The following is a 16279-nucleotide window of genomic DNA, read 5'->3' as shown; positions in this document are numbered from 1 at the left end:
ATTGCATGATCCAATAGTGGATACATTTGTGCGGGGTAAGGTGAATCCTTCTTTGGCGTGGAAGATGCAACCCCTATCCATCTGGCTTGGATGGAGGTGAGCCTGGGCTTTTCAGAATAAGATTGGCGAGGCTGGGCGCTGGCGTGGATGGGGTAGGGTGAGTGCGGAAGAAGATGGGCACTGAGAGTTGAGCGAGAATAAAAATGTAGGGAAGATGTTTTACATGAAAAGCGATACTGGAGCAGCTCAGAAATCTTTTATTGAGTAGTGCAGCTCGGTAATCTCACTCAGCTAATGTGGAACGTTTCCGTTGATCCCTTTTGGACTAATATGAAATGAAAGAGGTCAGATGGTGGGAATAAGCCAAACATTGGCTTGATGGCTTCTCATCCTAATTTGTAGAGCCATATACCGAAGATTCTAAACACCATTCCAACCACAACACGGTCAACATGTTGGGATGTGACTGGAAAAGGAGGGCTGCGGGGATGTTGGGATGTTACCTGAAAAAGTTGTCCCCATTTTCCCAATTAGTTGAGCCAGAATGGCCCAGCTTTTTATCTCTCTTCTCTCTCATTCAGCTGAAACATTTCTTTTAATCACGGCTTACGATAACCCTGAAATAGGGTTACAACGGCCGTTATGTTGTTTTGGAATTTGAACTCCTGCCCATAGTATGCCATACCAAATAATACCATTCATGTTATACTGTATCAATTTGGTATCGGTACTGGTACGGATGGCATACCGACGTTCGATATACTAAAAAATATTTGTACCATACTATACTAATGCTATACTAATATGGCACCGATACAACGAATGTTACTCTTGCCACATTAACATATATTAGAGACTTAAGTAACCGTCATTGTTTATTGGTATTTTTATAATAAGAACAGCATTTCTTAGGTGTCTAAGATTCAAAACTTTCGTACTATTTTTAAAATATGTACGCACGTTATGGTGTAATAACTTATAAAATTTATATTTATTTAATGAATTCACCATTAGGTGTGGTGTGCCAACAGGATTCAAGATGACCAGAGGAAGAGTCTTGCTTTCGGCCTAACATAATGATAGTTTTGGATAGATAACTTAGCTCCATGACAGAGGACAAAAATATGGGACACCAGAGGTCTTGGACTTGGTATACATTTCAATTTTTTTGCCTTGATGTTTAATTGAAGCAAAGAGTAATGTAGGACTCCTGACCTAAATAATTTGAGATGATGCTTGATTGGACTTAGATGATTCCTGTTGCTTTACGTGTTAACTATCTTAATGGAAAAGTGTCGATTAGATTGTCAAGGTCTAATCTTGAGCTGTTGGCTTGCAGCATGAGCTTAGTATGTCCCACTTGGGACCATGTGAGGTTGCCAAACTCCTGAAAGAATTCAAGTTTTGGGAACTAACGTGCAAGCAACTTCAGGCCGGTTTCCATCAGCAAAGTAATATTCCATACCCCACAAACATAAAATAATAATCTGCACTTCAACAGATAAAATAATAATCTAATAATCTGTGTGAACCCTCATGTGCTGGTGTCGACATACTACGATCTTATTAAAGTAAACATTTTTTTTTTATTTGTAAGCAAAAATTAGATGTGGGAAGTCAGGCGCCAAACTTGTGAGACAAAGATCTAAACAAATGAATTTAAATTATACCGAGCTTGTATGTAAAATAGAAAAAAAAATTTAACGAATGCTTGATGTTCGTATCATATTTAGAGTTAACAAGAGTTAACACGAGCTATTTGGTGCCTTCAAATCTTCAATAGCTTTTAATAGAAGTAGTAAGAGTTTTATTTATATAAATTTTAAAGAATTTAATAAAATTATAAAGAAGGATCTCATCTCTTTCCGTTTCTGTTTAAAGGCGTTATCAATTGAATCAATCTAACTTCTCTCCCGGCCACCCAACTTATCTGACAGCTACAATCCTCGCTAAGTCCCATTAGATAAAAAAAAAAAAAAAAAAGAAGAAGAGAAGACATTAATGCTTCTGTTTTGAGAATGGTACCATGAAGCTTCAGTAGAAACGATGGCTTTAAATACGGGCATTGCTGTAAAAATTCATTCTGAAAATAACTTGATAGATATATAATATAATATTTTGAAAATTAATCTTTCCAGTAAAAAAAATTATAATATTATCAAATAGATATAGAAATTATTACTAAATATACATAATAAAACCTACTGTCTATCCCGCAACAAATTCTTAAGATAAATTTATCTATTAAACTTTTCTTAAAAAATTCTACATGCAAATATTTTGTGAAAAATTAAGAAGCTCAAAATGTATTCATCTTCTGTGTCGCATAGATTGAAGGGATATCTATTTAAAGTAATAAATAAAATTTTAATTAGAAGATTTTTAAAAAAATTTAAAAGCTTATCATCTATTTAGTAAAAGTTTTTTCAAATAAATCTATCTACTAATCCTCATGTGAGTATTTCAGAAAAATTAAGAAGCTCCAAAATCTTCACCAACATTGCCAAATGTACATAGCAAATATTGCCAAGTGTACATAGTAAAAGTTTGCTATCTATCTAGCAAAAAATTATCAAGATAAAGAATTAATTAATGTTTTCTTAGAAAATTTCATATGTGTTATAGAAAAATTAAGAAGCTCCAAATACCTTCATCTTCCATGCTACACTGGTTAAAAAGATACCTATTTAGATTTTAGAGTGATAAATAGAACTTTAATTGGAGGACTCATAAAAAATTTTAAAAGCTTGCCATCTATTTAGCGAAAAATTCTTAAGATAAAGTCAACTACTAATTCATATGTAAGCATTTCAAAAAAGTCAAGAAGATCCAAATACCTTCATCTTCATGCCAAATAGATTGATAATCAGAATTTTATTAAAAGACTTCTAAATTTTTTTAAAAGTCTGCCATCTTGCACTACTGTAATTATTCTTTTACAACTCAATTAAAACATACCAATGTTCATAAACTTTGTATAAGATGCACCAATTACCAAATCCCTTGTAACATACTAGTCTATAGCTAGTATATACATATATTGAAATATTCTCCAATTTTTAATAGAAGAAGGGTATCACCTCATACAAAGTTGATGCTAGGCATACTTATTTTGGAAAAAAAATTAAATAACAGTTTCTCTCTGACAATACATAATTTTCTACCTTATTGATCAAATAGTAGAACCATTACCTTCTTTATGCACCAGCATTGCTTTACACTCAACATTTTTTTCTTTTAAATGACCATCCTCTTGGATTTGATGAATTATCATGCTAAATTCTTCTTTCAATTTGAGATGCCATCTTCTAAGTTTCCTTAAAGCATCTAACACTCTTTTTTCATTATTTTTTGTAGCTTAGAGATCTTAACAATGGAAAATTAACACTTCAATTGACTTGTAGTAAATAATGCAAATCCTCTATTACTCATGTCATATTGCAACAAATACAATAATTCAGATTTTTCATTTTGAAAAGGAAATAAAGCAAGCATGGTGATCCCACTTGCTTGGTATTATAGATGGGAAGACTTGGAAGGCATGCTTGTCATGAAGTATTGTATTTTAAAAGGCCAGCTGGCACGAGATTACCTCCATATCTCAATCACCGTCAACGATTTCAGGGTCAACATTGGACCCTGAACGGTAACAGATTCTGACGGTGGATCTAAGCCCACGTATAAATATTTTTATACGGACACCCGTACAAAAATTTCCGCACCGGCCCCAGTCACCGTCATGACCGGCGGATACGCTGACCTCCATACTGTGGGCCCAACAAATCCCTGCATCGCATCCCATCTCCATCCAATGCATCCACGCAATCCAACGGCTCTGATTCTCTCACCCCTAACGGCGTCAATGGTAGATTTTTTTCCTAAAATAGTTTTTTTTTTTTCTGAAAAATGTTGTTGTTGAAACTTATCCATCCCTTTCTCGGTCTATATCTAAGCTCTCGGTAAAGAAAGATTAGATTACAGAAAGCTTTTCTTAAGAAAATCCCAAGAAAGGCAAAAGAAACGGCCAAAATCTGACAATAATATAAGTTTGCCTTTTGGATTTGGTTGGATTCACTCGCCTCTCGCCGCTTGTATGATGCCAGCTAGCTTTCCTTCGTCTCTCGGTGAAATAAATATAAAGAAAGCCCAGTCATCGGAGCCTAAAAAGTAGAACGATAAAAAAAAAAGCGACAGCTTTGATTCCAGCAGAGGCTCCGAGGAGGGAAGGAGGAAGAGAGGATGGCAAGGGAGGGTGTTAGAGAAAAGAGGATGGTAGGGATTTGGGCTGTTTTGGCCTGCATCTGGGTCTGGAATCCGAGCGTTGCCAATGGCGCCACGGACTCAGCGGACGGTGAGCTCCGCTTTAACATTCCTAGCAGCTTTTTTGCCCTCTTTTTGGTGATTTTCTTTGCTAGTTCGGAAGCGAAAGGCGTGTTTCTGTAGTGGGTACGAGGGAGGCACTGCATTTTTCTGTTCTGGTCGTTGAATCTATGGTCTTTTTTGGATGGGTGTTGTTTACTTTCGCTTTAGAAGATGGAAAATCTGCATTTTTTTAATTTTTTTTTGAACAGTATTTTTGGTGGCTTTTGAGCTGTTGAGGGCGGTTTTGTTTGGATTTAGAGAAAAAATCTGATATTTCTTTTGCCGGAGGTTTCGGCATTTGGGTTTTTGTTGAATTTTAAGGAAAAAATCGTTTTTCCTAATGTAGAGTTGTTTTTTTAACGAAAATAGATATCTCTGAATCCTACCATCGCTTCGTGGCAAACAAGTCAGTGGCTTGATATAAAGAAAGTTTCTTTCTGTTGTCATCGTACTTTGGCTTTTTCACTGATCTTTTCTGCTTTTGAGGTTGGGAGGAGTGGATTGAATGATTTGATGATTTACTTCTGCAAACTATAAAGCAAAAGGGGAAAAAAGGAGATATTAGTTGATAAATTTATAGTATTTTTGTCAGTTTGATTTCAATTCGTCGATAAATTTATATTCCGATATTATCTCTTACTATAACAAAACATAGCTTCATGAATCTGATAGACGTGTGCTTTAACTGACTTGATCCATGGGGTGTTGGTATAACATTTAAATCTTAACTATTCTATATTCATATGTTTCTCTAATGTTCTTTGCAGTTTCTGCTCTCAATGTACTGTACAGAAGCCTGCAATCACCAGGCCAGCTGACAGGTTGGAACTCAAGTGGTGGTGATCCCTGTGAACAGTCATGGTTGGGTGTTACATGCTCTGGTTCAGCGGTTACAGCAATGTGAGATACATTGTTATGAGTTTTCTGAACCTTAGGTGCAATGTATTGCCTTGATGCTTTTTCTGATATATGTTTTATATTATGAACTCTATCAGCAAATTGTCTGGCTTGGAACTTTCCGGTTCATTGGGGTACCAGATGTCAAGCATGACTTCACTAACAGAGCTGTGAGTCCTCTAGTTCTTTCATGATGTATATGCTATTGGATACCATAGAAATGGATGCTGGATTTTGATTTCATGAGACTGATGCAGTGACATGAGCAATAATAATCTTGGAGGTGGACAACAGATACCTTATAATCTTCCTCCAAATCTTGAGAGACTGTAAGTCATGCTAACTTTGTTGGTATCAGCGATTTGCTTTATTTCATGGTGACTGTCCATGAGAAATTTGATCTGCAGAAATCTTGCCGGAAATCAGTTCGCCGGAAATGTACCTTATTCAATTTCTCGGATTGTCCCACTAAAATATTTGTAAGTAGCCTTGCAAATATAATTATTTCATTTTAGCTTGCAATTATTTTCTTGCTTTTAACTAAGAAGTGTTGATATCTGTAGAAATCTTGGCCATAATCAACTGCAGGGCAACTTGAGTGACATGTTTGGGCAACTTACCAATCTCACCACAGTGTGAGTGTAAATTAAGCTCTCTTTCTTTTATCAAAACTTATAACTCCTCTTGGGATCTAGTTTACTTGCTATAGTATAAAAGAAACTACCATCGTTCTGCGGTTGAGGAAAGCCCAGCTCTCTTGGACAATCATCTATGGCACAATTGAGGACATGCACCAAATTCCTGCCAACCTTGTCCACATTCTTAACTGGATTGTGAATCATGAAAGTTATTTGCTGATCTCATAGTCATCATACCATATTAGCCTTGCATGTGTACACTGCTTTAAAACATTTGTGATAAATTTTGTGTCCTTCTAGCAGGCATGCTATCCTAGATACTCATAAGTGAATGTCTTCACTTTTGAATATGCAAATGCTAGTTTCCCAAGTCTAATTCTCACCTATCTTTTTGCCCTTCCCTGCTTTCATTCATTAGTAAGTTGAAAACTTTATGATGCAGGGACCTCTCCTTCAATTCTCTTACAGGTGACCTTCCAGAGAGCTTTAACTCCCTATCAAGTTTGACTACCTTGTAAGGCGAATAGCACAAAGCTCATGAATTAAATTTGATATTTAACACCACTTACAAATCTTACTACTAATGTCTATTTGCGATCCTGCAGATACTTGCAAAATAATCAGCTTACAGGTTCTATAAATGTCCTCGCCAATCTCCCTCTTGATGATTTGTAAGTAAATAATATTGTGCATAGAAAAAATATTTTGTGCATTATAAAGAAGAGGCCTTATGTGCCCTTGCTTTCAGGAATGTTGCAAATAACCGCTTCACTGGATGGATTCCTGACAAGTTAAAGGCGATAAACAATCTTCAGTGAGTACTTAATGGACCTTGATAGCATCATATAACCTGACAAGGATGATACTTTTGGAAAGCACTCACTTATCTTCTTTCACAGGACTGGTGGTAACTCATGGAGCTCAGGATCTGCACCTCCACCCCCACCATATACACCTCCTCCTCCAGGTCGACGAAGAAACCGTGGTCAACAATCTGGTGGCAGTAACAGTCCATCTGGTGGCGGTGGAAAAAGTTCTGGTATAGGTGCTGGAGGAATAGCTGGAATCATTATATCTATTTTTGTCATAGGTGGAATTATTGCATTTTTCTTGATGAGAAAACGAACACGAAAATCTTCAAGGGAAGAAATCCTCGAAGAAGATCAGCCTTTCACCCCACTTGCTTCAAATGAGGTTAAAGGTATATCCCCTCCTCCCCTTCCAACACCCCACGACCTTCTTCTCAGTTTATATATGCTAGGGTAAGCTATCTTTATTTTCTTAACCATTGAATTTAGATAACACTGTATGATTAATCTTGCAATCACCATATTTTCACTTAGTTTCCTCATTATGTGTCTGGGTATGATACAAGAATGTAAACAATATTCTAATTAACAACTCAAATGAGTTCCTGAAATAGCTGTAGGGCAGAATCTCAGAAAAAAGTCATTTTGAGTTCAGAGTTCTCAATAAGATACATAATGCGATCCAGTTCATTGTTTATTAAAACAGGGTTCACCAATTTTGGATGAAAGTCTTGGCTCTAAATAAAAAAAGAGAGTGGATAATTGATGCTATTATGAAGAAATGTAAAGTAGGTTTTGGCAAGGTTGTTATGGTCTAAGGAGCATTATTTTGGTTTTTGTTGAGTTGAATTTGTGATGCTTCAGTTTGTTTCCTAAGTTCAGGGCTTTAGTTTGTCTGTCTGAGACCTGTTTTATGTTAGTGGTTCTGTTGTTAGGTTATTTGTCTAATTGATGTCTTTTATGTATGTTCACCTTCTCAAGATTTATGTCCATGTATTTGGTGTTATTTGTATGGACTTTCTTTTTAAAATCTACCACATTTAGACCTTGGGATCCAGCACAACATGACATGGCACTCTTCTGCACTCCAAAAAATGAAGGATCTTGACTAGCTTGAACTCTTGAAATATTGATAGTTGGCACAACCTTTTTATCTGCAAATGAGCCTCAAGTCTTAATTGATTTAACTATTACACTGTATCTTATTTATGAAAAATTGTCTAGGATTTCGTGTCTCTCTATAGGCAAAAGGAAACTAGATTCACCAGTTGCTTAAAAAATCTGCACATATTTCCCCCTAAGACACTTAAAATCTTGCTAACCAGTTAGGTACTTTATTATTTGCCTGTGCACACTTTGCACTAGCCTATCCTTGAATTGCAGTAGAAGCAAAAATATCATATGTATAATTAACGAGGACTTGCTGCCTTAATTCTGTCGTTTATCATATGAGCAGTGTCCATGGTGTTAACTCTATCATGGTTCTGCTTATATATAATAAGTCTTCTTTTATACCTTCATGTATTGCTCATAGTTCTGCTTCTAGCTAATCTGCTATCCCTGTTCTGCTATTGCAAATATATGTGGTTCTTCCTTATCTCTGGCTATTCCCTGATGGCTTGGAAGTCATTGTGGTTCCAGGGTCTGTCTGTAATTGAGCTTAGACCATCCTTGACCTGGTGGTGCTTTTGTCATTTCATTTTGCGATATCGATCTTTCACCGTATATCCTTTGCTTGTTGAGCTCCATAAAGTCTGCCTATTTTCAGTAAATTCTTCTGAAGAATCGGCTGAGCCTTTCCCCATTCTTCTTGTACTTTTCATTCTTCCTCCTTCATATAGATTGCACGGTAAATGTTATTACCATTATTTATGCTCCAGTCTTTTCCCCCTCAAATGGAACCGCTCAGTCCAGATCCAAACTTGTCATTTTGGATGCCTCTGTACTCCTTGAGTGGATACAGAGGGGAAATATTTAATGTTCGTTGGTAGTCTGGCACAAGGCCAAAGAGATATTCTTTGTCAGCAGTTGATAAGTTGTGTACATCTTGTTAATTGTTATGTGCCTCCAATGAGCGTGATCATCCTCTATGGCATGATCTCTAATTTTGGATTATTGTGTGTACCATTTCTTTGTAAACTGTCTTATCCAAAAAAATTTTCTGCCAGTGCTCAGTCACACCCTTTGTTTAGCAATCAGAGGTTCTGGGCTCGAGTCCTGGTTGGTGCTGCCCAAGTATGTGGACCTGGGAAATCTCTTTTCTATTATTCCATGCCATTCATCAAACTACTCATAAAATATGGTCCTTCACTTTTAAGTTACTAGGGCAAGTAAATGGCGATCAACTTCGGCATTTTTGTAAAGTTTAATATGTATGACTTCTCTAGCAATTCATTGGATCTACTTACACAACTTCAGGGTTGTCAGACAAGAATATCTTCTTGCTGCTTTTGGAGGCGATAGGTCCTCCAACATGTTCATAGTTGTTGTGACTTCCCTGCTTCAAAGATTATTCCTCTCAATATGCATTTGCTGTGGTGTGGTCTAAATTTTTGATAGTGGCTCCACAATTTTTAGGACTTGCTCCCTACTGGTGGATATGATGTACTTATAGACTTCTTTGAGTTTTCAAGTGCAAAATCAACCCTCTTTTCGTCACAGTGTAGATTGTGGGTGAATTCAGAGCATCGACATATAGGACATATCAAATAAGTATTCTGTGTATCTTGTAGGTTTACATAAGCGGACTTGTTGTAGACACCAATGCAAGGCTGATGAAGTCCGGTTGCTAGACTTACGTAACTTACCTTCTTGAACCAATAATTTTTTAGACCTTTCAGCTGTCCTTGGTATAGATGTTTTTTGTTTTCTATAAGAGGATAGTTCAATGCAAATGATGATACCTGAATTCTCAGCCACTCGGATGGTCAAGCACTATCAAATAGGAAGTGCCTAGAGCTTTAGATGCTTTAAGTGTCATTGATTTTTTGTTTTCGTCTTTTCCTTAAATGTATAATTATAGTTTTAAGTTCTAGAGTGATATCGCATTTACAGACCACAGTTTCACATAATCACTTGCTCAAGATGTTCATATTCATTTACATACTTAAAGATTATTATTTTGTGCATGGATACATCTTCCCTTTTTTAAAAGTTTATGTATCAGATAGCTTTAACACTGGACAGTTTCTACTTTCATCAAGTGTCTGGGAGACACTAAATGCATTTGAAGGAAGCAAGCTGAGATGTTAGCCACCAAAGTTTATCTGAACTTTATTGAATTTATGTTGTTCCGAAGCATGTTCTGGTCTTTGAAACATTCATGAATGGCAGACTCCACACGTGCAGTCATGGAAGGCCAGCTGTTAAATTGTCTTGCTTGGATACGATGCTAATTAATTTGTTTAATAACTTCTTCAAATTGCACCACTAGCTATGTCATTCCTGAAATTCTCTATGTTTGATTTGCTTATTTCATGTGAACAATCTGTTGCAGAGATGAAATCTATCCAAACATCCTATACTATCAACATAGCAACGTTGCCATCATCTGCTCCAGTTAGCCTTAAACCTCCTCCTATTGATCGACACAAATCATTTGATGAAGATGATTTCTCAAACAAGCCTGTTGCGAAGAAAGCAAATACAGCACCCATAAAAGCAACTGTGTATTCGGTAGCTGATCTGCAGATGGCTACTGATAGTTTTAGTATAGATAATCTTATTGGTGAAGGCACTTTTGGACGTGTTTATAGGGCACAATTTAGTGATGGAAAGGTATGTATTTTACTTGAATTTTAAGCTTCTTACTTTCCCCCATTTTTGAGATATGGATAATTTACCGGGTCTTTTCTTTAATTTCTCCTTGTGCATTTTAAGTCTTTTATTTCAAAAGTAAGTAGTACACATGTTTCATATGAAGCCTATGTTTCCATAGATAACGAGACATTTTTTTGAAAGTTAAAAGAAATAATGTTCTATTAGGATTTTATCATTTGAACTAAATCATACTAGCACAACTATAGCTTGTAACAGCATAAAATTCTACTGTATGACTGCAAATAGGGCAGAATATAATTGAAGCAATGACCTCTCAAAACAGTGTAAACTAGAACTTATTACCCAGAGAGCAAATTGCAGAAAAAAGAAATAGAAAGGCTTACACTGGTAATAAAAATGCCAGAATATTTTCTTTCTAGGGTCGACAATGTTGTATGACTGTTCACAACATTTTGTTAGGTAAAATCACTTATCTAAAACTTCAACAGCTGGTGGAAAAGCATCCTGGTTCACAAGAGAGAAGAGTTGTCTGGGTAAACAAATTTCTGGTTATCTACAAAGAATCACTTCAAAATTCTCTTTAGCAAAGCAATTTATTGTCTTCTTAGCACAGAGAACTACATGCTTTGGCCATTTGAATTAAATACCTAGATGTGTTGTGTTTGTTCGCAATAAGGATAGTAATAATTTTCCAAGGTGGCATTTCCTTGCCTGATCTCTTTTTTTCTTATTTTTTTAAGTCAGCATACATATTAAGATTAATAAGAAAGTAGTCTTTAGGATGAACAATTTCTTCCTTTCATCCTTCCATTGATGGGTTTCTAGAATATTCGTAGTCAGTCTATTCTTCTATGTGCTGGTCATTTCTTCAATCTGAACAAAATTATTGCTAGTATATATATATATATATATATATATATATATATATATATATATATATATATTATAGTAAATAATACTCTGAAAGGGGAAATAAGGGAACCAAATGATTGATCTCTGTCTGCATTTACCTAGTGATTGTTTTTTGTAGGTTTTGGCTGTGAAGAAAATAAATTCTTCAGCCTTGCTAAACCAATCAACTGAGAACTTCATTGAGCTGGTCTCCAATATCTCACGATTACATCATCCAAATTTAACTGAGCTGGTGGGATACTGTTCTGAACATGGACAACACTTGCTGGTTTATGAGTTTCACAAGAATGGTTCGCTTCACGATCTCCTTCACCTCTTGGATGAATACAGTAAACCATTGTCTTGGAATAACCGAGTCAAGATTGCACTCGGTACTGCACGGGTATTAGAGTAAGTGGGATATTATTCTACATATTATCTTTAATTTTCTTTGTCCAAACCTTAAAACTTGTCGGCAGTAGATGATGATATAGTCCTGCAACCTATCTGCTATTTCATCATGCAATTAAAACAAGTTTGGTTCCAGATGTAAAGAAAAAAGTTAATTTGAGATTTTTGTTTACGTTTATAAAGCAGCACTTTCTTATGATCAGTAAAACATGACAACATTTCTTTTCTTTGTTAAACTATATGTAGCCTTATGACCTCATCATCTCACAATTTTAAAATAGAAAAACTCATTTGAAGGTTTCAGAAACCTTTAGTCTATTTGGAAGGTTATCATTTTCAGGACATTTTTAGTTCCTAATAAGTTGATTACCTTCTTTTAGGATTTATTAAACCTTTGATATGATTAATGCCTAAGCCTTTGTTCTGATCGGATTATCTTGAAGCACGCCAACTAATCAGTGCGATATTCATCTCCGTTTTCAAGCAACTTGGTTTGTTATAAAATAGTGTTGATAGGTAAGATGTTTTATAAGCATTAACTATTTGATTCTTGCGGAACATGTGATATTTCTTTAATGGGATTATGATTGATACTTCATGCATTTAAATTGATGCAATGCTGTCTTTGTAAAATTTAAGTATTTGGAGTGTCAATCATGTTTTCTTGGTGCCACATGATGTTCGCGAGCATATATGTTGTCTAGCAGTCATTTATATTTTCAAAATTTTATAGTTCATAAATTAGCTTTTTGGGTTGGGGAATTATTTGTGAATAATCATGATCTTTCTAAAATATGCCAACGTTCACGACAGATTATTCACTACATGAAGTATCTCCATATTATTGATGGATAAATGTTATTATCATCGATTCTGTTACTGTTCCTAATTGTTTCCTTTTCAAGCTTTTTTTTTTCCTGCATGAGTTGTAGCTTTTGAATTATCAATATCTTTTCCCCCTTTTTTTTTGATTTATGTGGCAATTCCTGATGTGTGGTGAATACTCTTCCTTCTATTTTTGAAGTTATAGTTTCCTTCAATACTGAACTTATGGTGTTTTATAATCATTTTATTACTGCAAATGTTATTATCAGGTATCTGCATGAGGTGTGTTCTCCATCTGTTGTTCATAAAAATTTCAAGTCATCAAATATTCTGTTGGACATGGAACTCAATCCTTACCTTTCAGATTGTGGGCTTGCAAACCTCATCCCTGATGCAGAATTTCAGGTAAAGATCAGATTCACAGCACATCCACAAGTGGAATATAGAACCTTTTACTCCGGATTTCCTTTTTTCGGGTTGGTTTCAGTATAATTGGAATGCTGATGTTCATTCACACAATCTTTTATCCTTTCGATGATTAAGGTTTGTAAAAGTGAATGGAAACTAAAATGTTTTTCTTTCTAACATCATTTTGCCAATTTTATGTGTGCATGCATGTGTGGGAGACACAGAGGGCGGGGGGGGGGGGGGGGGGGGGGGGGGGGTCTGGTAAACAATTTTACAGGTATGTTTCTGGTGAATAGGGAAAAAGAGAAAAATTAATGGTGGCTAAATTCTATTATTTGATTTTTTAGGAGTACAAGGATTACCTTAGAAAACCCTAAACTTGAATTTTGGGTGCAATTATTCTTTGTTAATTTTATCAACCCCCACCATGAAAGGGCTTGGTAGATGAGAGTTAAAGCTATGGAGATAATCTGTCTGGTAGTATGTTTTCTTGCCCCCTTCATCAGCATTTTTGTTTTAGGATGTGGTTCGGCTTGGTCTGCTACTGTTATTATCTCTGGCCTCCCCCCCTCTCTTCTTCTCCCTCTTTGTTCCGTTGTTTTGGTGTGCCTCGGGCCGGTACTATAAGGACCCGTGCGGGCGTGTGTTTAGTCCTGCATCAGTTATTCACTGGGTAGATCTTGGGTACTTATACAGGATCAAGGAACCCAAATAATACCTTATGGCCAGCCATTTTGGGTGAGGTCCTGGGTTGTTACAAATGATATCAGAGCAGACCTGGCCCATAACCTATGTGGACTGGGGGACACTGCAGCGCAGATCCATTGAGGTTGACCACAGGCCGATCGCGTTGTTTGTGAATAGATTTGAATGGATTTGAACCCTTAGCCTGATAAGAACGTCAGGGCTTGAATAGGGAGAATATGTGAGGACCCATGCGGGTGTGTGTTTAGTCCCACATCGGTTATTCGCTGGGTAGATCTTGGGTATTTATATAGGATCAAGGAATCCAAATAATACCTTTCGGCTAGCTATTTTGGGTGAGGTCTTGGGTTGTTACAGGTACGGTATGTGTAGATATCGTAACGAACTGGTAGCTGGCAGATATGACCCATGGTACTAGTTCGGCGAGCCTTGCATTAGATTATCCATTATATGACTAATAGTTTGTAGAAAACTTACAAAGCTGCCTCATATGCACAAATTTGGGTTTGTTTGATGTGTTGGTCTCTTGGAGATCACAATTGAAAGCAAATTTTATGTTGTCACCATTGTGTGCCAACTCTTGGCACTTCCATATAAAAAGTTGTGAAGCCTTGGATAACTTCAAACGAAGCTAAAACCATTCTATAAAATAAATAGTTGTTCAGTCCAAGTGATTATTTATTGGATTTTAACATTAATAAATATTTATACTTTCATATATAAAGCACAGATGTGTCCCTTGGTTCAAGTTTTAATTTTCCCATGTTGGGTTCTTCAGACACCAGGAGACACCTGTTTTCTTGTTTAGGTATCTTGAGATAATTATGACCTATCTTGCTGTGACCAGCCTTATGGGCCTGATTTACCATAGCCTAATTTTGGTAAATACTGGATTGAGTTTTTATGAAGGTTTTCCTAAATTTTTTAGTTAAATTCTGCAGGCATTAGATCTGAACATGGGTTCTGGATACAGTGCCCCTGAGGTTGCCATGTCAGGCCAGTATACTCTGAAGAGTGATGTGTACAGTTTTGGAGTGGTCATGCTGGAGCTTTTGACTGGATGGAAGCCTTTTGACAGGTAATTCTTAATCTGTTTTAGACTCTAGTCAAGATCCAAATGAAATTAAAATATCTTATCGTTTTGTTTTGATTGCTGTAACATCACTACAGCTCTAGGCTGCGATCTGAGCAGTCATTAGTTCGGTGGGCAACCCCTCAGCTCCATGACATTGATGCATTGGACAGGATGGTTGATCCAGCCCTCAAGGGGCTATACCCTGCAAAGTCACTCTCACGATTTGCTGATGTTATTGCGCTCTGTGTTCAGGTAAATGTAGCACAGACTGGAAAAAAATAATCTAATTCTTTTTTCTAGCAAGCATGGTGTAAAAATTCATTAATTTACTATTCTGATTATAAGGCACGCAACTGAGTACCAGTTCCACAACATTTTGAAACATTGCTTCATGTGTTAGACGTAATAAATTTAAAATGAAAGCCTAAATTTAATTGAAAGCCAGCATATCTGTCTGCACTGTTGTGTTACATAGGTTAGATAAAGTTTATTAATTTCTTAGCTTGGGATTTGGATCTTGACAGCCTGAGCCGGAGTTCAGACCACCCATGTCCGAGGTTGTGCAGGCTTTAGTTCGTCTGGTGCAGAGAGCCAACATGAGCAAGAGAATGCTCGGTCGAGACACACAAGAGACTGCTCGACGAGCTGACGATCCAGACACACACGACGACATGTTCTAAGGCATGAGTTAGCTTGTTATGCTGTCAAATCTCTCAGATGGCGGCATATTTGTTTTCCTTGTACGTCTTTTTTTTTTTTTCCTTGAAGGTAAGAAACCCTTCGTTTTAAATGTTTTGTATTTTTTTCCACAATGGCCTACTGTGTTTAAACCAGAATTCTTTGATTCGCCTGGTATTGAGAATAAGCAAATGGTCATTCTGATCAGAGTTCTACATAAGTTTACATTTTTATTTTTGGTCAAAAGGAACTCAAACTAATGTTCAGAATGAAAATTTTGTTCTAACATCTTGTACACCTTAATGGTGGTTAAAGGAAGCTCAAAAGGAATCCCCTAGTTCTGGTTGAGCGGACCGAGGGGCTGGCTGTGTTTTTTGACTTAGCAAGAGATGAAAGGCTGCCAATGGTGAATATGTTCTGACACTCAGGCGACGACTTGGCAGCACAAACCATTTGAGTCCAATGATGCCGTCAATTCATTGTGCTGCCCATGTCGCCACATCCTTTAGTCTGATGGATTTTCTTGTATTCTGAAGTTGGGAAACTAAAATGCCTGAAGAGGTGCTTCCCTAGATTTGTGTAGCTGATCACTTTCTTCTACAATTGAACTCTGAAGTCTTCATGAGTTTTTTGAAAATATTGTGCAGTCAAAATCTCCATGCATATATTTGTTACATCTCAGAGGTTTTATATACTTATGTACATACTTAATACAAAAAAAATTAATATATACATACTAAAAAAAATAAATAATATTGACCGATATAGAATTATGCTAATAAAAAAAATAATACGGACTA

At 36.4% G+C, this 16279-nt stretch overlaps 1 protein-coding gene across 1 annotated transcript; it reads left to right on the top strand.

Annotated features, from left to right (window-relative positions):
* The first annotated feature begins 3977 nt into the window (after window positions 1–3977).
* On the top strand, window positions 3978–15699 carry LOC103714837 (protein STRUBBELIG-RECEPTOR FAMILY 6-like). The gene is made up of 16 exons (XM_088711920.1): window positions 3978–4351; window positions 5130–5262; window positions 5358–5429; window positions 5517–5588; window positions 5667–5738; window positions 5823–5894; window positions 6340–6411; window positions 6503–6568; window positions 6646–6711; window positions 6797–7098; window positions 10203–10483; window positions 11517–11788; window positions 12883–13018; window positions 14668–14804; window positions 14897–15053; window positions 15326–15699. Exons 1-16 carry the CDS (start codon window positions 4240–4242, stop codon window positions 15479–15481), a joined length of 2178 nt encoding a protein of 725 aa, XP_088568046.1. The 5' UTR covers window positions 3978–4239; the 3' UTR covers window positions 15482–15699.
* Window positions 15700–16279: the final 580 nt, after the last annotated feature.

This window comes from Phoenix dactylifera, chromosome 15 (genome assembly GCF_051530095.1).
Source record: "Phoenix dactylifera cultivar Ajwa chromosome 15, Ajwa_hap1_PhDact_Kaust_v1.1, whole genome shotgun sequence".
Classification (NCBI taxonomy): domain Eukaryota; kingdom Viridiplantae; phylum Streptophyta; class Magnoliopsida; order Arecales; family Arecaceae; genus Phoenix; species Phoenix dactylifera.
The sequence above is the reverse complement of the archived record's forward strand: the minus strand, read 5'-3'. Positions and strand labels throughout refer to the sequence as shown.